Raw genomic sequence first — 22,742 nt, 5'->3', positions numbered from 1 at the left:
GAGAGACGTGTATCACCCGGCAAGAACATACCCATGTGAAAATTGGACAGCCACATGCAGAAGAATGAAACTGGACCATTTCCTCACACCACACACAAAAATAGACTCAAAATGGATGAAAGACCTAAATGTGAGACAGGAATCCATCAAAATCCTAGAGGAGAACACAGGCAGCAACCTCTTTGGCCTCAGCCTCAGCAACTTCTTGCTAGACATGTCTCCAAAGGCAAGGGAAACAAAAGTAAAAATGAACTAGTGGGACTTTATCAAGATAAAAAGCTTTTGCACAGCAAAGGAAACAGTCAACAAAACCAAAAGACAACCGACAGAATGGGAGAAGATATTTGCAAATGACATACCAGATAAAGGGCTAGTATCCAAAATCTATCAAGAACTTATCAAACTCAACACCCAAAGAACAAATAATCCAATCAAGAAATGGGCAGAAGACATGAACAGACATTTCTGCAAAGAAGACATCCAAATGGCCAACAGACACATGAAAAAGTGCTCAACATTACTCGGCATCAGGGAAATCCAAATCAAAGACACAATGAGATACCACCTCAACACCAGTCAGAATGGCTAAAATTAACAAGTCAGGAAACGACAGATGTTGGCGAGGATGCGGAGAAAGGGAACCCTCCTACACTGTCGGTGGGAATGCAAGCCGGTGCAACCACTCTGGAAAACAGTATGGAGGTTCCTCCCTGCCCCAAACACTCTAAAGCTCACAGATTTCTCTCAAGTGCTCTGAAGACCCATCACAGACCACGGAACCAGGAGCCACAGCCAGACACATTCATGCACTGCATACTGTATAAATATAGGTTTTATTAATAACAGGTGAAGTCCCACAAATACAACTGGCATCTCTGGACGATGGGGAGGATCTGTGGCAGGGTAAGAGAAGGAAGAGTGGTGTGTGCCCAGGAATAAGCAGTGGGGAGAGCCCTGGGGGAAGGGGAAATCAGAAGTGGCGTGAGCCTGGACCTACCACAAAAGCCAGACATGCTCTGTGTCTGTCGCTCTGGTGCCTAGAGGTGTCGGCTGATGGGAAGGTGGGAAGGGTGTGGACAGACCCAGACAGGAGTTTGAATGAGCAGCAAGCGGCTGGGGAAGGGGCAGGGGAGTGAGAATGCCAACTTGACGCACAAAAGAAGGGCCCCGGGGTGGCAGTGGCCAAGGCCAACTTATGCCCATGCTTGTGCTCATGTTGGCTCCTGAGCTCCGGGGAGCTAATGCCCTGTGCCACCCCTGGCTTGGAGGGGAAAGAAGACTCGGGGGTCGACACCTGCAGATCCCGGGTCCCGGGACACCCTGGGCGGCACCAGCCTCATCCGTGCAGTCAAAGCGGCATCCCCAGAGGAGGTGGGCACTGCCCTTCCCACGGCACCTACCACGCCACCATCACTCCTCCTCGGAGCCGCGGGGGACCGCGTGTGTGTGCCAGGCTGAGGTTGCCTGTTCACATGTATGTGCCTGTAACTCTGGGGAGGGGAGGGAGTGTTGCAGGACCGGGCAGGAGAAGCAAGAAAGGAGGCTTGGTCTTCTCCTACTCATGCCCCAGAATAAAGTGCATTCTCCAGTTCCAGTGGCAGGTGGGAGAGAGACACACACATTATTGCAGAGGTGCCACCAGACCCTCCCCCCACCAAAGGGGACAGGGAAGGAGACGGGGAAGGGGACGGGGCATCCCAGGGCCCCAGGCCTCTCCAATCCCCAGGATTGGGAGGGATGACCCAGACAGAAAACCCAGCTTCTGTTCCAGCAGATTGTCCAGATCAGCCAGGTCTGGGGTGGGGAGAAGGTGAGGAGGAGGAAGAGACTTCCAGAGCCTTCCCTGCTCCGTTCCATTGTCCAAATGGGACTTCTAGGGGACCCCACCAGGGCCCAGCCCTGGAACCTGAACCTTAGAACAGCCCAGTTTACAAACACTTGTGTGGTGGGGACCCCCAGAGGGGGCCACTTTGGTCAGTTGTAAATGGGGGCCTGGAGAACCTGGGGCTCCCAGGCAGACAACAGAGGAGGGTGCCGAGGGCAGGAAGGAGGGTGGTAGCCTCCTGGTGGTCTTTGCATGCAGATGTTGGAGAGAGTAGGGAGGAAGCTACAAACTGCAATCAACTGGGGAAGACTCCTGGGCATGTCGGGGAGGGCTGGAGCCCCTGTGGCCACGGCCACGGCCACGGCTGGGAGCGCAGTCCGGCGGCCAACCTGTGGAGGAGCTGAGAGAGGGGTGGCCGCACCAGCAACCAGTGCCAAAGTCTACAAGGTTAAAACAGTCCCAGAGGGCTGGGGCTGGGGGCTTCCGCTGCGGGGGCTGGGGCGCAGGCCAGGGCACAGCTCTATCTCTCCGACTTGACCCGGTAACGGAGCACGAGGTATGCCAGCAGCCGCAAGGCCAGGAAGAAGATGCCCAAGACAAGGAAGTCCAGGTAGAGCTTGGCATCCTCCACATCCAGCGCTCGGAGGATACTCTGTGGATTCTGGAAAGGGCAGTGTTCCTCCAAGCAGGTCAGATCTCCTCGATCCATGCCATAGATGGTCAGAATCACACCCTCAAAGCCATACCTGTGCACGCGAGGACATCAGAGCAGGATACAGAGCATAGGGTCACTGTTCCCTGGGCAAACTGCCAGGGCCCAGCGGCAACTCTCTCCTCCTTGGGGCCTGGGTTCCTGCCGCGGCACTGACCTGACATAGGAGAGGTAGGAGCTCCATTGCAGGTAAGTGGGGATGGTCTTGAAGCTGACAAAGAAACCGGAGAACAAGAGGACAGGGATGGCGGTAACTGGGCCCACAAAGGTGGCCACCTGGAGGGGAGGGAAGGGGACCGGGCCATCACAAGAGTGACCGGGACAGACCCAGGACCCGGGTGGCCCGCGGTTCCCCACAGATCTGTTCCACTCCTGATGTCAGCCCCTGCTTCCTCCCACCAGGCCCCATCCCCTCTCCGGATCCCCAGGGGGCCAGCCCTCCCACCTGGAGGGAATTGGAGGCAGCTCCGATCAGCAGCCCCAAAGACTGGGCCACCAAGGCTGTGGCCGTGGCCAGGGCGGAGAAGAGCAGGAAGCGGCTGGTTTCGGCTGGCTGGCCTGTCATCCAGTACATGACACTGCAGTACACCACCGGGCACACCACCTGCGGAGCGGGCACGGGCCTGAGCAGGCGGCACTGGCCGGGACCACGGCGGCCAGGACCCTCCACGCCACCTGGGCAGGAGCCCCTAGAACCGCTCTTCCTAGAGCATCCGTGCTGAGTCCTGCCACCCCCGCGCTCGGTGTGTGCTGTCCCCCCAGGCTGACGCATGTCCCCTTGCTTCCTCCGGTGTCGCCATTCCCATTGGGCCCCTTCTGACCAGTTCAGGCATGGTGACGTCTCCATATCTGAGCTCCTAAACTGGACCAGCTTATTCTTTATGTTGTTGATTAATTCACTCTACATGTGAACACGTGTCGTCCCCCTCTGAGCTATCAAATCCTGGGGGCCGGTGTCCAAGCCTAGTGTGGACAGTCATGTCGGCTGTTCCCTGTACCAGGTGCCCACTCAAGAGGCCACCAGACGCCGAGATCCAGCTGTGCTCTTCTGCACCGTGCGTGGTGCAGCATCCGCCCTGAGGAAGGGGCAGGTTTTTCTCATTTGCACACCAGCTGCCCTACAGATTTTTGGTGGCCCCGGAACTTGGAACGGGGGGGTGGGGGGCGGTTGGTGCAATAAAACCAACCCAAACCGGCTAACACTTACTGGGCACTTTAGCACGTGCCAAGCACTGGCCTAAGTCCTTTGTGTGTATTAACTCACTGACTTCTCACAAACCATCCCGAGCTGGATACTCCCATCGTCCCACTTGATAGATGCGGACGCGGAAGCAGCGAGAGACAGGCGGCCTGCCCATGTCTCGGGGCTAACAAGCAGCAGTAAGACTTCAGTGCCCGCGCCAGCTACCCTCCACCGCGGTGGCTAAGATCCCCAGAATCATTCGCAAGTGTTTTCATCACCGTCTGTCATCGGTCGTTCCCGCAAGAACATCAGTGCCACGAGGTCAAGATCACATCTGTCTTATCCATTGCCGGATCCCCGTGCCCGGCACAGAGCCTGGTGCGTGGTAGGTACTCCCCACCGATTTGCCAAGTGAGGAGAAGGAAAAGAGCAGACGGCCAGGGATGGGGTGGAAGGGGGCTAGCAAGCAAGAATGGGAGAAGCCAGCCAGGAGGGAGGAAGAGGTTTACCTGAAAGGGCACGTCAGCCATGGTCTTGGCCAGGTAGTATGCTTTGAGGCTGTACCAGTAGTTGAGATGCTCTCTCATGAAGACCGCCATCTCTAAGGGGACTGAGGACCCACGCGGGTGAGGCACAGCTGTCTGACCCCCCCGCCCCGCCCCTGTGCCCCACTACCCGCCCCCCCGCCCAGGGCGGCACCGCTCACAGGTGAGCACGGTTGGCATAAGGGCGGCAAACATGAGGAACAGCATGGAGAAGAAGAGGCAGCCAGTGTTATTGAAGACCTTGCTGGCATCGTTACCGATGTGCAGGTAAAGGAGACCAATGAGCACGCCGATGACCACGTGGGACACAAACCGCAGGTGGGTCAGGACCTGAGTGAGGAGAGGGGATGGGCCACAGGGCCAGGGACGGGCAGGCCACACTGGGCTAGGGACTCAGCTGCCCTCAAGGACACATAGACCCAGAGACACATAGTGCCTCGGGAGACTGCTGGCTGGCGGCGGGGGGGCATTCCCATCCCAGCTGCTGAGATCCTGTGCCCCCCAAGAGCCAGGCCTGCACCAGCCTCCTCTCCCCCAGCTTGATGCCTCACCGTGTCCCTGAGGATGGACAAGAAGGTCCTCTTGAAGAGGATGCAGAACTGTGTGAGGGTGCTGGTGGCGAAGGTGTGGCTTTCAACGGGATCCACTTCCTGGGGAGAGGACATTGGATCAGGCGAGCCTACCCCTCCCACCCACTGCACACCCAGCGCAGTGATGGGAAAAGCCTCCAGCCCCTCCCCAGGGCAGGGGTCCTCCATTCCCTGCCGTACTCATGGGAAACTCTCCACCACTGAGGTGTGTGCCTGGAAGCTGGCCTCAGGGTCATGCATTGGAGCGAGATCTGGGGCGAGGAAACACTTGAGAGGGAGGAAAGAGCAAGGGCGTCGAGGGCACTGTGGGGGCCGAGTAGGCCAGTCACTCCTCTTCTTGTCTTTACTCCATCAGCAGACATTTACCCGAAGGGCACAGTAGCTTCATGCTACCAGTGCTGCGGTCATGTTAAACAAGGATCATGATGACGGCAGCAAACACAACTAGCCCTCTTGGTTTCTGAAGCTGGCATCCAGCTTGTCAGTTCAGATGAAGGAACGAACACTAGAGGTCACATCGCCCCCAGGCACGGCGGGGCCAGCCAAGGGACCTGTAGGAATGCAACCCCTCTAGCTTACAAGTGGCTCATCAGCACTACCCTGAAGACATAATCGCCAGATGGACCGAATGAAATCTCGAACATAAGGAAGAAGGATATTTTTCAGGTTCCAAGTCTCTTGAGATGGAATAGACCTCCGGGGACCAGAAGAAACAGCACCAGAGCACCTGCTCGTGTGACCTCAGGTGTCTCCGGTCAACGACAACCACCTTCTCAAGAGACCCCTGCCCCAAATTTTGGCCTTAAAAACCCTCACTTGTGAGCCGCTGGGGAGTTTGGGACTTCTGAGCATTAGCTCCCCGTTCTCCCGGTGGCCCTACACCAGTAACTCGCCTATGCTCCCTTACTGCGCAAGCCCGCCGTCTGTTTGTACTGACTTGCTGCATGAGCTCTCCTTCAGTTAGGTGATGTTTCCAAGGGTCACAGTATCTCATTTAGGGAAGAGAACCAGCCCTGAACGAACACCAGCAGTACCAGCTACAGTGCAAAGAGATCTATGTGATGATCTAGTTAGTCCTCCCAATAACCCTGGAGCTCAGGGTCATCACCTCTGGGCTGGAGATGACAGCAAGACACATGGGCCACGAGGCAAGAGACACAGCATCGGGTCTGCTTACCAGGTGGCCCGTGCCGGCACTGAGGACAACACGCTACAGATGCTTAGTAAGAATTTGCTGAACATTGGGCGCCTGGGTGGCTCAGTTGGTTAAGCGACTGCCTTCAGCTCAGGTCATGATCCTGGAGTCCCGGGATCGAGTCCCGCATCGGGCTCCCTGCTCAGCAGGGGGTCTGCTTCTCCCTCTGCCCTCTTCCCTCTCAGGCTCTCTGTCTCTCATTCTCTCTCTCTCAAATAAATAAATAAAATCTTCAAAAAAAAAAAAAGAAGAATTTGCTGAACACATAAATGAACAGAGGTCGAGCAACGTGCCCAAGGTCACACAGCTGTTCATAGTAGGTCTAGTCCAAGTTCTGAGTTCTTCCTAGTCCCTAATGGTTGTGATGCCTCTGGGGGACAGCTCCTTTGGCAGGGCCATCGTCCAGGGTCCCTTCTTCTGCCCTCCCCCACTTTTCTCTCTCTGCCCTCTCCAACCCTACTCACCTGAGGGCAAGGGGGGCTGGGGGTGGGGACCTCGTTCTTCTCAGGGCTGCTCTTCTTCTCGGCCATGACACAGAGCCCATTCTGCACAGCCCTGAACAGCATGGGGTTCAGGTCTCCATATTCTCCAGAGGCCACTTCGATGACTGGGAGACACGGAGGGGAGTGCTTGGCTAAGATCCCTCCTTGGTTCCTGAGGGCAAGCCAGCCCCTCCATGGGTGCACAGGGAAGGCAGGGGACAGTGAGACCTCCCCAAGGAGGCCCGAGTGCAGGACCTGATCCCCCAGATTTGGCCCAGCACCACAGCCCAGGCCCCCCCACTCACTGAAGTCAGCCGGGTTGTGGTAGGTGGGGCAGTGTAAGCCAAGCCCCTTCAGGTAGGGGATCAGGTTGGTGACCACGCCCTTGAAGATGCACTGACCCTGGCTCAGGATGTAGAGCTGAGGCAGAAAGGAAGGGTGAGGAGGACACAACCGTGGACTAGGCGGACCCCACTAGCACCTCTCCTGACGCCCTTCCCTCTCCCCACCTCAGGCCAGTCCCCTGGGAGGTCCAGAGCACTCACCTTGTCAAACATCTCAAAGAGCTTGGCGCTGGGCTGGTGGATGGTGCAGATGATTGTACGGCCCCCCTGGGCCAGGGACTTCATGAGGGACACCACTTGGAAACATGAGGCGCTATCCAGCCCACTGTCCAGAGAAAGGCCACGGGGGGTGGGGTGAGGTGGGCAGAGCCAAGAGAAGGGAGTGCTTGGGGTGGGGCAGCTGCTACGACAGGGATGGAGCTGGCATCCCCAGAAGGGAGTCCCTCTGGCCACCCCGATAGCCTGTCCTTACTAGATGATGCAGGCCTTTGGAGGTACCAAGAAGCCCAGAGCGCCATTCAGTTTAACAAGCAAATATGGAGCGAGCACCTGCTGAATGGCCGGCGCTGGGATTACCATGACGGATAGCTAAGACATAGGCTCTGGTCTGGAGGGAGAGAGAGAGAAGCGCACAGATCATTGGAGATGATGTGGAACATGCTGTAGAAACACGGGGTGACAACGAGGGGGAGGCTTCAGGAATGCCACACAGGGGTTGGAGAGTGGTCAGAGAAGTTTCCTGAGTGCGTGTGGAAGAAGGAGCTGAGCCAGCTGAAGGTGGAAGGGCAGGCATGGTGGTGAAGGGCAGCCCGGACAGAAGACACAACATGTGCAAAGCTTAGAGGCATGAAACACATGGCTGGCCCAGGGAAGTATAAGCAATTCGGTGTTATTAGAGCATAAAATACAAGACAGCATGAAGCAAGATGTGAGGCTGGAGAAGTAGGTTCAGAGCGGGACCTCGTAAGTCCGCTGACTTTCTTCTGAGGGCAAATGGGACTCGCTGTGTGTTTTTAAGCGGGGGAGTGAGTATTGCCCGACTTGTGTTTTAGAGAGCGCTCCCTGGCTGCAGTTTGGAGGGAGGATTGGCTGGGAGAGACTGAAGACCAGAGTAGGTAGGAGTCTGTGGCAGAAATGCAGGCAAGAGCTGATGAGGTCCAGAACTTAAGCACGGGCACTCGGGATGGGGGTGGGGCGAATCTGAGAGACAGAGAAAGGAGGTAGAATCAGCAGGATTTGGGGACTGATTGGCTGTGGGGAAGAGAAGGAGAGGGAGGCATCCGTCAAGGAGGACATAGGATTTCTGCCTGCGTGAAGGATGGGGCTTCTACGGCAACAGGATTGGCAGGGATGGATGAGGAGGAGGCCCTTATCTTGGCCCCAGGAGGTTGCTGCACAGGGACTCTGGTCTCCAGCAGTGGAGCTGATGTGGCCTCCTGCCCTGGCTCAGGGCCGAAGGGAGGCGGCATCCTGGTGGGAGAGGAGGGGGAGAACTACCTGGTGGGCTCATCAAAGAACATGACGGGCGGGTTGTTGACCAGCTCCAGGGCGATGGCCAGGCGCTTCCTCTGCCCACCGGAGAGCAGAGCTGTCCTCGTGTGGGAGCAGGACATCAGGCCCAGTGCCGTCAGGATCTCCGTCACCTGGCCCAGCCCCCCCACCCACCCCAGGTCAGCTTCAGAATCTCTGCTCCTCCCCCGCCCCCCACACCCCGATTTAAAGAAGCGTTCCCTCAAGTCCACTTGGCCTCCAGTGTCCCACCCCCCAACTCAGGGCTTTAGAACTCTGAAGCACAGAAAGGGCAGCTCTCCTGTTCTCGCCCTTTCTCTTCCCCACTCACCAGTTCCTTCTTCACCTCTTGCTTCTCACTCAGCTTCAGGTTAGCAGAGACCTGAGGCCCAGAGAGTAGGCAGGTCAGATATATGTGGGAGGAGGGCCCTGCCTTGAACCCCTAGCCACCGGGGAGGATGGGGAGGGCAGACAGAAGCGGAGGCTGGGAGAGGGAGCCCCCAGCCAGCGCTCACCATCATGGCTTCCAACACGGTGAGGTGTGGCAGCAGCATGTCATCCTGCATGATGTAACAGGACATCTTGCGGAAGGTCCTCAGCTCCCGCGGCCTCCCATTGACCAGGATCTGACCCTTCATCCCGGACTCCCTGCAGGCCCATTGGTTGCGGATGGGGGTCAAGGCCACTTCAGAATACCTTCTGTGCTCCCCAGGGGATCCTTCTTCCTGGCTCCTGCCCCATTCCACCCCGGCCTCGTCCTCACCTGTACCCTGCCAAGATGTTCATGAACGTGGACTTGCCGGCCCCGGAGGGGCCCATGATGCCAATCAGCTCCCGGCGGCAGAATTTACCCGACAGGCACTTGAGGAGGGTCTTATAACCTGCGGCGAGGGAGGGAGGAACTTGTGATCAGGGTTACAGTGAACAGAGGCACCCGAAACTCTGAGGAGCGGCCCTGGCTATTAGTGAACGGGACAGTTCCCTACTCAGGGGGGATCGATGAGGATGGAGAAACACCTTCCGAGGGGCAATGATATTCACCCCGTCTCCGCCTGTTCCCCTAGAAGGGCCAGGTCCTCACAGCAAAGTACCAGAGGTAAGCACACTCTCCTGTAGGCCATGGGAAGACCTCCACTCCTCATGGACGGGCAAGGAGAGGGGGTCAAGTTTATAGACGACCCTGCTCCCCCACTATAAACACAGTAGTCACTCTCGCTCCCTCCAGGAAGACGTCGCCAACCGTCAGCCTGAGTGAGCTGGTTAAATGTCCTCTGTGTTCGCACAGCACTCTGCATACGTTAGCACATTTGCTATTTGATGTGCCCGTCCCTTGCCTCTGTCCCCCAGCCTCTTAGTTTGTGAGCTGCCTGGGGGCAGAGCCTGTGTCCTGCTCATCTATGTGACCTCAGCAGACTGGCATGTACTAGGTGCTCACGGTGTGTTCTAGGAACATGTGTTCTCAGAACTTTTGCCTCATTCTGAAAAGGCCTTCTTTGTGCTCGCTTGGCCCACAAGGCTCATCTCTGCAGCCCCTACCACGGCCTGGTAAAAATCTCATGATTCATTCACTCCCTGGGAGGCAGCATATGCATTAAGAGCATTGATTTGGAGTCAGGTGGATCGAGGTTCAAATTCTGGCTCCACACTTACCAGCTGTGGGACCTCAGGCAAGTTGCTTAACCTCTCTGAGCTCCAGGTCCCTCATCTGTAAAATGAGGATGATAGTACCTATCTCATAGGGTTGTTATAAAGATGCAATGAGATAATATATGTAAAGCATATGACACAGTGCTTGGCACATAGAGTACATTTAAAAAGTGACATTTTATTATTAATTCTATTTGACAAACACTTATTGATGTCTACTACTTTCCAAGCTCTGTACCAGACACTGGACAAAAAAATGAAGAAGACACATTTCCTGCATTCAAGAAAGTCATAGTCTAGGTTAAAAAGATGGAAAACATCTGTGGATCTGAGGAGAGATAAAATAAGGGTTATAACAGAAGCACAAATAATGTACGATGAGAATGCAGAAAATGGAACTGAGGAGGGTGGAGGGACAAGGGAAAAATCAGGAATGGCTTCATGGAAGAAGTGGCATTTGAGCAAAGTCTTGAAGGATGAGCAGCATTCAAAAATGGAGAGGAAAGTCAGAGGCTCTCCAGTCCTTGGGAGGAAGAGCTCTGCTACCTGAGAGCATATAGACAACACAGGCCAGGAAGCAGAGGTCAGAGACTACACGGAGTCACCTGGGGAAACAAGGGGGCGGAGAGGAAGGAGGGAGCCCACGAGGCAAGACATGCCTTCTATGCTTGCAGACCTGCCTCACTGAGGCAGAAACACCAAGGCTCTACTGGAGATTTTGGGGCCTACCACCCTCCTCCGCACCCCCCCCCCCAGAGCTCAATTCCCTCTCCCCTCTACCTCCTTAGCAGAGACAGTGAAGGGATGTGATCTTTCACCCAGCTGTCCCTCTGGACACATCCATTCAGAAGGAGGCTCAGCTGCTGTCCACTGTGGGGTCCCCATCACACCACCTGCCCTGATAGTGCTTTAGAGTTTACAGACACATCACTTGCATTGCTGCTATGGCAACATGGATGAGCCACCTGGGGCCCAGGGACATCCAGCGACTCACCCAAGGTCACACAGCAAGTTCTTTCCTGGGAGGGGGAAGCCATAGTTCCATCCCTCGGCCCCAGGGATCGTCACCCTCAATCAGAAAGATGTGTGGTTGTGTACTCCTGCAAACACCCTCCAGAGCCACTCACAGGAAATGATTTCTTTGGCAGGGGAGGAAACAGGCGATGATGAACCTTCCCCTCATTTAATCCGAGCCAAGCACCAGACTGAACACTGATGCCTAATACAAATATCATCTTACACTTGCCTCTCAACAAGCATTTGCACAGATAACTTCTCAGCTGAGCTTCACAACACGCCTGTGCGGGGACAATTCTTATCGTCCCTGTTTACAGATGGAGAAAGTGAGTCCAAGAGAGGCTAAGGAGATGGCCCAAGGTCATCCAGCGGACAGGTGGCTTTGAACTCCTGCTGTTCCCCAGCTGCTCATCACTGGAGGGGCCGGCCAGCCCTTCCAGATAAAAACACACCAGAGTTCTGGTCCTGCCTCTGTCAGTAACTCTCGCAATTTTGTCAAGTCACTTAATCTTTGAGGACCTCCGTCTCCTCATCTATAAAATAAGGACAGTAATAGCTCCTCCCAAGGCATAATAGGGTTATTGTGAATATTCAGTGAGATATTGAATAGTAATTAATGGGAAAGTGTTTTGAAAAACAAGAAACATCCTATATAATTAGGGGAGATGGGTGGCAAGTCCTTACCTGGGCAAGGCAGACACCACCCTTCCCATCCCTCGCTCTTCCTCTCTGCCTACCTCTAACGGCTTTCTGTCCTCCAGACAAGGGGAGAGGGACTCCAGTGAAAACACAAGTCAAAGAGAAGAGGACAGAGGGCAAAGAAAGGGGCAAAGGACAGAAGAGACAGCAAAATGGACAGTAGAGAGCCTGGGGCTGGCAGGATCAAAGGAGGAAGCACCTGGTCAGGGGTGCCAGTCTGGCTGGTGGGTTGAAGCAACCGGTCCATCTAGCTACACTCTTTCTTATCTTCACGTCTCCTTAAAACTGAGGGAAAACAGGGCAATAGGAATAACGGCCACCTCCTCATTTGCCCAGAGCTGATCTCAGGGCCCAGAGGCTGCTCTGGGACAGGGCACCCAGCAGGGGGCCCAGAGGCCTCAGTTTCCATTGGCTCAGGCCCTGGGACCTTTTGGTCACTCGTGAGAGCAAGGGTGGGGAATGCAGAGACAGCTCATGCTCAGCCCTGCTCGGAAGCACCCCAAACTTACTTCTTGAATCTCAGAGAACAATGTCCCAGCCCCATCCCTGACCCACACCCAGCTCTGGGCAAAACAAAAAAACAAAACAAAACAAAACCCTCAGCTTCTCTATTCCCAGCTCAAGCTGCCCAGGGCAGGCGGGGCAAGGACTCCAGGGGCTGCTCAGAGCCCCAGACCTGACCCACCTGTGCGGATGAGAGAAAAGAGGAGGAGATGTGAATGCCAGACCAGGGAAGTTAAGAAGGAAAGAACAATACACAGAGAGCTGGCAAACCCGACTTCTGGTCCCAGCTCTGCCACTTATTAGCTGTGTGGCACTGGTCAAGTGACTCAACTTCCCTGGACCTCAGGTTCCTTATTAGTAACATGGGGATGTCACCTATCCTGCTAAACCTTCACCCTCCCTACCTTGGAGGACTTCAGCAAGAATGAAGTAAGATGACAGGAATGAGAACATCTTTTAACATTAGCAGGGTTCTCTAGGTACAAGGATGTTGCTAACCACTGAGGAGGGCTGCAACAGAGCCCGGAACTTTCTCATACCAGGCCTCAAAGGCAGGAATTCTACCTAAAATAAAGGTAAACTCCTCCAGGTCTACCTAAGGACCAGAGGTTCTAGTGTCATCTTAGAGGAGGAAAGCTTCAATAGCCAGTTGAACCTAGTGTCCCACCAAGCTCACAGGTGCGTGGGGAGCACAGACCTGGCAGGTCAGCTGTGTGCATAGTCGGTGGTGGGTTGAGATTTCAGTGCTCCCACAGAGCCCCCTGGGGCGGAACCTGGTGAACAGGGGACACCCAGACCTCCTGCTCTCTAAGAGGCAACTCCTGGGGGCTCCACAGCTCCCCATCAGGCTGCTCCCTTACCCCGTTTGCGCCAGCAGGGCCCCTCCCGCACGGAATAGGACAGCTCCACGAACTCGATGTCCACCGCTGAGCGCTTGGGTAGGTGGGAGAAGCGTTGGGCTTCGGTGATGTGGTTCTCCACCTTCTTCAGGTGCGTGGTCAGCATCGGGGGCTCCGCCCCGTCCTCCAGCGCCACGGCCATGGCCACGGCCCCGGGTCCTAGTCCACAGCCCACGGCCTCCAGCGCCTTCTCTGCCATCGCGCCGCGGGCCTGCAGGGAGAGGGTCTGCTCAGTTTGGGGCAGACCCCCAAGCCCTGGCCCAAAGCTCCCTCCCTTGCTTTCTAATGCTCCCCACCCCCACTCCCCGCCTCCTTCTCAGGGCAGATCCGCTACTGGGAGCACCCCACTTCCCACCGCCAGAGCATCTGCCCTCTCCTGCCCCCCACTCTCCGCGTAGCTACGCTCGGTCTCGACCTCTCCTCGGTCCAGGCAGCCCCAGTTCCAGCCTGGCCCCAGCCTGGCCCCAGCCCGCTCCCCCCCACCTCCCCGCGGCGGCTCTAATCTCCTTACCCCGCAGGCCAGCAGCCCCTGGGGACTGGAGGGTTGGGGGGCGGGGAGGAGGGCAGGGGCGGCCGGCCGCGGCTGCCGGCTAGGAGGTCAGGGTAGCCGGCTGCGCGCAGGGCGGACCCGGGGCAGGCGGAGGAAGAGGAGGCTCCGGGCCTCCCGCTGCATCCCCCTCCCCACCCCCGGGCGCGTGCCCTGGCCGGCCCCTCCCGCCGCGTCCCGGACTCTCCCCAAAGGCGGGCGCACCACCGGGACTCAAGACCACCGCTCCGCCGCCGCCGCCGCCAACTAGCCCCCCACCGTGGCGGGCTCCCCCCCTGCCCTATCTCCTGTATGCCTAGTCACCTTGACGCGCCCCCGGGCCGGTGCGGACCGAGAAGCTTAGCGCTGCCGCGCGGGCCGGGGATGGAGACTCCGGGCCCTCCTTACCTGCCTCCGGCTGCGGCACCCGCGGCCCGGCTCCCGGTCCCGGCGGCGCGGGCCGGGGCGGGGCCGGGGCGGGGCGGGCGACCGGGGAGGGCCCGGGCCGCAGGTCCGCGGAGAGATGACAATGATGGGGAGGGGCGATGGGGGCGCGCCCCGACTCGGCTGCGCACAGCCGGGTCCCAGAGCCCGGTGCTGGGCGCTGTGTCCTCCCGAGCCCGCCGGGCGACTGCGCTCTCCTCCCAGCTCCTGCTCGTCGGTCCCGCTGTTCTTAAAGGGCCCGCGCCGCCCCGCAGCCGGCGGGGGGCGAGCACGGCGAAAGGGACGACAGTGCCGGCGACGCGGGGCCAGAGCGGGCGCAGGCGTGGACCCAGGACTGGGGGGTGGCGGCGAAAGGCCGGCTTGAAGACTGTGAGGACGGGAGAGCTGAAGTCGCTCAGAGGGGACAGTACCCTGGATTACAGACTAGACGGTGGTGGTGTGCGTATAGGGGGGGGGGGGGGGCATTGGGGTGCAGATGCCATCCCTCTCAAGGGATTGTGAAGCTATCAGACTGTCTGCACCACTCCCCCATCAGTTTCCCTCAGTTCTGGCCTTTGAGCTCAGGCTTCCTCCAGGGATTTCCCAAACTAGATAAAAAGGCTTTGAAAGCTAGAGTCTTGGCATAGCCTCCTCCCCTTTCCCCACCCCATTCCCCACCTTCCCTATCTAGTTAAGAAGGGAAGGCGGGTGGACGCTTTGGGAGAGCTTGCAAGCAGGTCCGAGGTGATGGCAGTACTTAGAACTCAGCCTGCTCCGACTACAGTCCTTACTCTCCCAGGCAAATTAAGACCTTTAAGACAGGCACACGCCTGACGCTGGAGGCACAGACGTACCAGGGCATGCACGGGGCTCACAGACTCTGCCTTGGGCAGCTTCTAGTACACATGTCATTCTCTCCTTCAGCCCACAAGCCTTCAAACGCAGGTCCCCAGAACACTCTGGGGCTTTCCCCTGCTTTGCTCCTTTCTCATGCTCCTCTTGGCCCCCCGCCTGCCCCGGCCCCCGTCTTCTAGGGGTAAGTAGGTTAGCCAGTTGAGACACCTGGCCTGAGCTTTTAAGTTCCCACCTGTCACAGAGCAAAGACAGATGGGAGGGGAGGCTGCTGGTGCGGCTGCCACCTCCTTACTGCAGCAGTTGAGAGGTTACTAGCAGTCAAACCTCTCCCCTGCTTATCAGCCCCTCCTCCAGCTCTCCACGGCGGGAGGCTGGCGGCCCCTGCAGGACATCTCCAGGCTCCGCCCTGCAACCGTAAGGTTTAGTGGATTTAGGATCCAGCCCTCCCTACCTTCCCCTCATCCCATGCCTACACCACCACCATTCCTCAGGACCAAAGTTCTCACTCTCCGGGATGGACCCTCCGTTCTCCAAGTTAACCTCCAATGCTCCCACAGAGACCCCCCCTCCCCAAAGGTTGCATTTACCGAGCAATCATTATGGACCTGGCATTGCCTGATTTAATTCTCACCATGCCCTTATGAGGCAAGCATTACAACCTCTCTTTAGAAATAAAGAAACAGAGGCATAAGGAACTTGGTTAAGCAATGTGCCCAAGAGTACATGTCTAGTCTGCAGCAGAGCAGGGCTTGAACCCTGAAGTCTTTGCTTTTACCCATCCTGCTCTGGGGACTCTCAGAGCCCTATTTCCAAGTGGACTATCTCCCTCCATTTACTGGACAGGCCCTTCCATTCCTCCAAGATAACCACCACATCTTAACGACACTCCTCTCCTTTCCCTGGCATTCAACTTGCCAAGTCTCGGGAAAGTTTCCTCCCCTTTCTTAAGAACACCATATCCCCTTTTCCTCCGGACAGGCTTCCCCAGCTTCAGAGGCCAACATTTCCAAGTCTTTGATTGGCTTTCCACACTGTGGGATTCACACCCCATGCCCCAGAGCAGTGGTCCTCAGTTTTGGCTGTGATAAGCATCACTTGGGGAAGTTTCAAAAGACGTCTAGACAATACTTCGAACCAGTTAATCCTGATATCTAAGGTGGAACTCAGGTGTTAGTGTTTTTAAAAGCTCCCCAGCTTATCCCACTGGGTAGGAAGTCAAGATCCACTACCCTACTTGAACCTCCCATTCCCTAGGGTGGAACACCTGCCATGTACCCATGAGAGTCCTCTTTCTCCCCTAGAACAGGCCTTCCCATTCTCTAGCACACCCCCTCCCCATTTTGTGAGCACATCTTCCATGTTCTGAATCTGGAGTCGGAGATCTGCATTCTGACCTTGATGCTTTTACTCATTCCGTGCTCTTAAGCAAATTTCTCCACCTCTCTGAGCCTCATCCATGAAAGAGACATGATAAAAACCTTGCAGATCAGCCTTGAAAGGTTTTTAAGAGGTTCAAGGGTCCAAGAGCTTAGTGCTTATTCTCAAGAAAAGATCATACATCCATACTCTCCAGGCCAGACTTACAATGCTTCATTGTATTTCCTCTAGAAGAATCTCCCATTTCCTTGGCAAAGAAGGGGAAACTACATTTATTGAATGCCTACCATGTGCTAGGTACCTGACATAGAGATAGGATCTCTGGGAAAAGAGCTAGGCCTGTATCTTTTCTCCCTGAATTCTTAGAACTTGGACCCAGAAAATACACTCAATAACTCAAAAGCTACCTGCTGACTGGATGGTCTAACCAGTCCTTATGACAACTCTATAAGGACAGGATTAGCCTCCCATGTTTCAGGTAAGGAAACTGATGCTCAGAAATATTAAGTACAAGTATGAGTTCACACAGCTAACGTAATGACTCCAGGGATCCAAATCCAAGACTTAGTGATTCAAAACCATGACATTATCTACTATGTCAACCTTCCTCATTCTCTAATATTTCCCCTTCCCCTTTTATAAAGCAGATCCATCTCTACTCCTATGAACAGACCTCTTCTCGTTCTAGGATATAAAACGTTTCCAACCTTCTAGAGGTCCACTAGCACAGACCCTCCCCATTCTAGGAGATACTCCCACCACATATCCCCCAGATTGGACCTTTGATTCCCTAGAACACACACACCTCTAATTCCTAGAAGAGATCCCATAACTCAAGAGTGGTGGTTCTTAAACTTTAGCACAAGTCAGAATCATCTGGAGGCCTCGTTAAAACAAATTGTTAGCTCTACTCTCGGAGTTTCTGATTCAGTATCTGGGGTGGGGCCAGAGAATTTGCATCTCTAATAAGTCCCTAGGTGATGCTGATGCTGCTAGTCTGGGGACCACACTTTGAGAACCATTGCTCAAGAGAACCTTCATCCCTCAGTCTAGACCTCACCATCCCCAGAACCACCCCCCCATATCTCCTACCATGGACTTTCTTTCCTTCAGATGGACCCTCTCTCTCTTCCCCAGATAGTCCTCCTCAATTCCCTGAGATTGATCTTTTCCTTTCTCTAGGACCTCCTCAATTCCCACCCCAGACCCCCCCCCCCCTCCGCAAGACAGAGACTCCACCCTGGGCGGGCTCCCTAGACCCAGACAGGTAAGGGTTGATGATAATTGGCTTACAAGGAGCAAGGCAGAAGCAGAAAATTCCTGTCTCAGCTTAAGTGCCAGGAGTTAATCTAGCAGACAGGCTGCTCTGGGCAGGATTTATGGGAGAAGCTATTGGTAAGGAGGTTTGTGGACCTATGGGAAAAGGAGGATAGCAGTGTCCTATGGGAGCTGGGAAGGAACTGGACTGGGCTGGAACCACCTCAGTTCTGCTTCCAACACCCCAGGCCCCTCATCCACAGTGCCTCCCTTGCCCACAGTGCTAGTCTCTCATCTTTGGAAAGAAATGATTTTAAAGTGTATTTGTCACAGACCCTCTGCTGGCCACTGGGGGAAACACAGCCCAGGACTGGGAATGAGGGGTCCCTAAGGAGGGAGGCTACTGGAGCCCTCCCCAGGCCAAGTCCAGGCAGTGAAGGGGTACCTACTAGGCGGAGCCCCTGCTGTTGCTTTCTAAAAGATCTTTATTATTTTAAAATTATAAAAATACTATATAGCAAAACCAAGCAACAGTGAAGTGCATTTTCAAAATGTAGTATGTACCTCTCCATTTCTCTTGCTATGTAATGCCGTTTTCTTTTGCTCTGAAGGAAATGAGGGGAACTGCAAAGCTGCAAAATGCCAAGGTTCTCTACCCAAGACTCTCTCTTTTTCCTTCAGATTCCTCACACTTACCCCCTCCCAATCTCAGCTGGTCGTCGTCTTCCTTCCTCTAGAACTTGAACTCCCCCCACGCCCCTTGGCTGTGTCCTTTGCATGGAACCAGCCTCAGAGCAGGTGTGTGCCCAGTGTTTCTCTGGGGCCTGTTCCCCTCGTGAGACCTGGCCCACTCCACCGTGGCGGGGGCAGAAAGGCCTCTACGGGTAGATGTTTCCTTTAGACTCTTCCACAACAGTGACTTGTCTTCACGCTGCAGCCGACTTCTTTTAGACATACTATGGACTCTGAATAGCTCTATTTAAAATGTCCCCTTTCTGGGACTCCTGGGTGGCTCAGTCAGGTGACACTCTTGATTTCAGCTCAGGTCATGATCTCAGGGTCGTGGGATTGAGCCCCATGTTGGGTTCCAGGCTGAGCGAGGAGCCTGCTTGGGATTCTCCCTCTTCTTCTCCCTCTGCCCATCCCCCCACTTTAAAAAAATGTCCTCTTTTTGACCACAAGCTTTCCCTTCTACTTTCTCTCTTTTTTTTTTAAGATTTTATTTATTTGAGAGAGAGAGAGACATGATGGGGGGAGGGTCAGAGGGAGACGCAGACTTGCCGCCGAGCAGGGAGCCGGATGCCGGACTCGATCCCAGGACTCCAGGATCATGACCTGAGCCAAAGACAGTAGCCCAACCAACTGAGCCACCCAGGCGTCCCAACCCAACCCTTCAGCTTTCTAATTTTCAAAAGCCTTATTGGAACCTCCAATGCTTTGTTTTTGGGTTGGTTTTTTTTTTTTTTTTAAGTAAGCTCTGTGTCCACCGTGGGGCTTGAACTCATGACCCCAGTGCCGACTGAGCCAGCCAGACACCCTGAAACCTCCAGTGCTTTGATTCTAACCACTACCTTCTAGTCTCCCAGGGCCTCCCTGTCCAGTCTTCTCTAGCTGCTTTAATTACCCTGCTCCTTGCCCGATGCAATCCACGTCCTGGCTGGGAGTCAACTCCGAGGTCTGTCTTCTGTGTTTGCTCCGGGGGTGCTGGCGTCTGCTACAAAAAATTGTCTGGTTGTAGTGAAGCTGCCGCTGCCTGATCTTGGTCTTTAACCTCAGCTGCGTCATCAGGTGATCTATCCCACTCCTATATCTATTAATGGCAATTCTAAAATTTGACAATTCTTATAAATCTCAAAACCTTAATTCCTACTTTCTCAAGGAAATAGAGAAAACCAGACGTGAAGGCCCTCTCACCCCTCCCATCCATCCCACCTTCCCTCTACTCAAAAGGAAGGGGTGTCTCCATTCCTTTCCCCAGTGTCATCTACCTACTTGTCCTCTATATTCTTTGCCCACTCAAGACTTTCAAGCTATTTAGCATGGAATGAAAAGTTTTCCCCACCAACCTTCCCTCTCAGCCTCAGCTCCTGCTGTTGAACATGAAATGGGTATGCTCCTTATTCCCAAAGTGCACCGTGGGATTCCTGGTCTTGAGCAAAACTCATTCTTTCATCTACCATTCATTATACATATATTTGATAGGTCATAATCTTACAGAAGTGACTGGATTCCCCATGACCATTCCTCCCTCTCCTCATCTTGGGGAATCATTTCTCTTCTATACTCACTCAGCTCTTCTGTGCTCTTTTCAGACTGCGGACTTGCCCCAGTTAAGAGAAAAGCAACATTAGCTTCCACCCTCCTGGGCCACCTGCCTTCTCTCCTGACCTACCCCCCCACCCCCAGCCCCACTCCTTGAGGAAGAGGAAGAGAGATTGTCATCTTAATCTTCAGGCACCATGATGTCTGACTCATGGGCTGACTCTGAATGAAACCCTAAGGCGATCAAATTAGTATTGTCACCCACCCCCGTCCCTGATACCCTTCCACAGGCTTCTTTCTGGCTGCTTTGACCCAATAACCCCTGCCGCTGGGTCCAGTGATTTCTAACCCATGCCTGCTGAGCCCAGAATCCCCTCCTCCTGGAGGACTGGAATCACACGGTAGCAGGCCAGAATCTCTTCTGCTGTCCCCATAATCCAGAGCATAGCGTGGGCATGGCTAAGACTGGTAGGGGAGAGGGCATCAGCTTGATCCTCAAGGCACTGCTCAGTGGAGGAAAGGACAGCATAGGCAATGCTGGGTTACACAAGGGGCAGACTGAGCCACTGCTTAGAACACGTGCAAAACAAGGGCACCAGGGCGCCTGGGTGGCTCAGTTGGTTAAGCGACTGCCTTCGGCTCAGGTCATGATCCTGGAGTCCCGGGATCGAGTCCCGCATCGGGCTCCTTGCTCAGCAAGGAGTCTGCTTCTCCCTCTGACCCTCCCCACCTCATGCTTTCTCTCTCTCTCAAATAAATAAATAAAATCTTTAAAAAAAAAAAAAAAACAAGGGCACCAAAAAAGGAGGGGGGGGGAGAAAAATTGAGACCAGAATTTGATCATTAATATATATACAGCTGACCCTTGAACAACACGAGTTTGAACTGTGTGGGTCCAACTATAAGTGGATTTTTTTTTTCAATAAATACAGAACAGTACTGTAAATATATTTTCCCTTATGATTTTCTTAAAACATTTTTTAAAGATATTATTTAAAGAGAAAGAGACAAAGAGTGCACAAGCAGGGGGAGGGGCAGAGGGAGAGGGAGAGGCAGACTCCCCGCTGAACAGGGACCCCGATGTGGGGCTCGAACCCAGGACCTGGAAATCATGACCTGAACTGAAGGCAGACGCTTAACCATCTGAGCCACTCAGGCATCCCAAAACATTTTCTTTTTGCTAGCTTACTTTATTGTAGGAATATACAATATATAATACATATGACATACAAAACATGTTAATCAACCGATTCTGCTCTAGGTGAGGCTTCCGGTCAGTTAAGTTTTAGGGGAGTCCAAAGTTACACATGAATTTCCAATTGCGTAGGGGGTCAGCACCCCAACCCCCGCATTGCTCAAGGGTCAACTGCATATTTTTGAAAGAAACTATAATCGATTGGATGTCCTATATATGCCTCATGGTTCAATATTTTCATTTTGAATTGTATATGGAAAACGGGGCACCATTGTGTTTTCAAGGTTTGGAGGCTTTAAAGATTTTATTAAGTAATCTCTACACCCAACGTGGGGCTTGAACTTATAACCCTGAGATCAAGAGTCACTAGCTCTATGGGCTGAGCCAGCCAGGCACCCCAAGGTTTGGAGTCTTTAAAGTCTTCATCTGGGGGGGGGGGGTATGCATGGCTAAACATCTGCCTTCCGCTCAGGTCATGATCCCAGGGTCCTGGGATCGAGCCCCGAATTGGGCTCCCTGCTCAGTGGGGAGCCTGCTTCTCCCTCTCCCCTCTGCTGCTCCCCCTGCTTGTGTGCTCTGTCAAATAAATAAAATCTTTAAAAAAAAATACTTAGTCTTCATCTAGTCTTGGTTAGGAGAAAGTTCTCTAGTGACTTGTTTTTGGGGTCCGTCTTTGGCCCTGTTCTATTCAACTTTTTAACCCACCTCTTGGGGATGGGTGTCAATCAAGTCTAACAAGAAAAACTTAGTAAGGACAAATATGAGGGCATGCTGTTAAGTCCAAGGTAACAGCTTCATATGTCTGAAGTGAAGGGATGTGGTTTGGATAATAACAAAATATGTAAAGACAGGGGTTCTAGAGGGCAGTGGCTTCACAATAAATTGAGAGCAGGGTGTAACCACCAAAACACAGGCCCAGAGGTCGGGGGGAGGGGACCCCAAATTACATGACACAAGGAGGTACAGAAGAAACTGAGGGTCCTTAGCTCAAAGAAGCCTCAGTTGTCTTCAGCTAGCGGAAGGCATGCTGGGGGAAGCGGACTACACTTGTTTAGTGGAGGACAGGGTGTGGGCAGGAAAATCAGTACAGGATCCTGGAGAAGTGAGCCTGGAAACCCAGTAGCTTTGCTGGTGCCGATTTTTCATCCACATTTCCGCTCTCCTCCACACTGCCATTCCTTGAAGGTGCTCCTCGTAGAGGCAATGGGAACATCCACACGGACACCTAGCCTTAAAGCCCTCATTATTTCTTGCCTGAATTCTTGCAGCAGCCCCCTAACTTCTCTGCTTGCCGTCTCTCACTCTTCCAAATGTATATCCCCCATCGCTAGCAGAATCACCATCCAAAAACCTGACACGGTCCTTCTGGGCGGCCTGGCCTGCCTTCCTGGTCTCGTCTCTCCCCACAGCCTCTTGCCCTCTGTGCTGCAGACCACAAAATACTCCTTCAGCTTTACACACCTAGTTTCCTCTCCGTGGAGTAACTTGTTCACACCTTTGTACATGGTAGCTCTAATCACTTCCTCAATGACGCGTTTCCTGATCCCTCACCCAACTTAATACTGCCTCCTATTTAACGAACCCCGCTTGACTTCAATCGCTCCACTTCTTTAGATCTTTCCTTGCCTCTGTACCACAAGTCTCTTCAGGGCAGGTTCTGGGTTTTATTCATCTTTGTATTTTTATTTTATTTTAT

At 54.2% G+C, this 22,742-nt stretch overlaps 1 protein-coding gene across 1 annotated transcript; it reads right to left on the bottom strand.

The window, feature by feature from the left end:
- Positions 1 to 814: 814 nt before the first annotated feature.
- Positions 815 to 14,128, bottom strand: ABCG4 (ATP binding cassette subfamily G member 4). The gene is made up of 15 exons (XM_035009118.1): positions 14,086 to 14,128; positions 13,113 to 13,362; positions 9,149 to 9,266; positions 8,901 to 9,033; positions 8,717 to 8,767; positions 8,374 to 8,519; positions 7,078 to 7,201; positions 6,838 to 6,952; positions 6,515 to 6,657; positions 4,817 to 4,915; positions 4,427 to 4,595; positions 4,230 to 4,330; positions 2,983 to 3,141; positions 2,695 to 2,813; positions 815 to 2,571 (listed from the first exon to the last, which is right to left on the bottom strand). Exons 2-15 carry the CDS (start codon positions 13,348 to 13,350, stop codon positions 2,346 to 2,348), a joined length of 1,941 nt encoding a protein of 646 aa, XP_034865009.1. The 5' UTR covers positions 13,351 to 13,362; positions 14,086 to 14,128; the 3' UTR covers positions 815 to 2,345.
- Positions 14,129 to 22,742: the final 8,614 nt, after the last annotated feature.

Source organism: Mirounga leonina, unplaced genomic scaffold (assembly GCF_011800145.1).
Source record: "Mirounga leonina isolate KUSES-001 unplaced genomic scaffold, KU_Mleo_1.0 Mir_153, whole genome shotgun sequence".
NCBI classification, from domain to species: Eukaryota; Metazoa; Chordata; class Mammalia; order Carnivora; family Phocidae; genus Mirounga; species Mirounga leonina.
This window is presented reverse-complemented; position numbering and strand designations above follow the sequence as displayed.

Bases quoted from the DNA above. Each gene is read 5' to 3' on its own strand.
- ABCG4 (XM_035009118.1), bottom strand. From the start codon at position 13,350: ATGGCAGAGAAGGCGCTGGAGGCCGTGGGCTGTGGACTAGGACCCGGG. The intron at 9,267-13,112 runs GTAAGGGAGCAG...CCCTCGCCGCAG, and splicing joins GCCCTGCTGGCGCAAACGGG to GTTATAAGACCCTCCTCAAG. The intron at 6,658-6,837 runs GTGAGTGGGGGG...CGTGTCTCCCAG, and splicing joins CCACAACCCGGCTGACTTCA to TCATCGAAGTGGCCTCTGGA.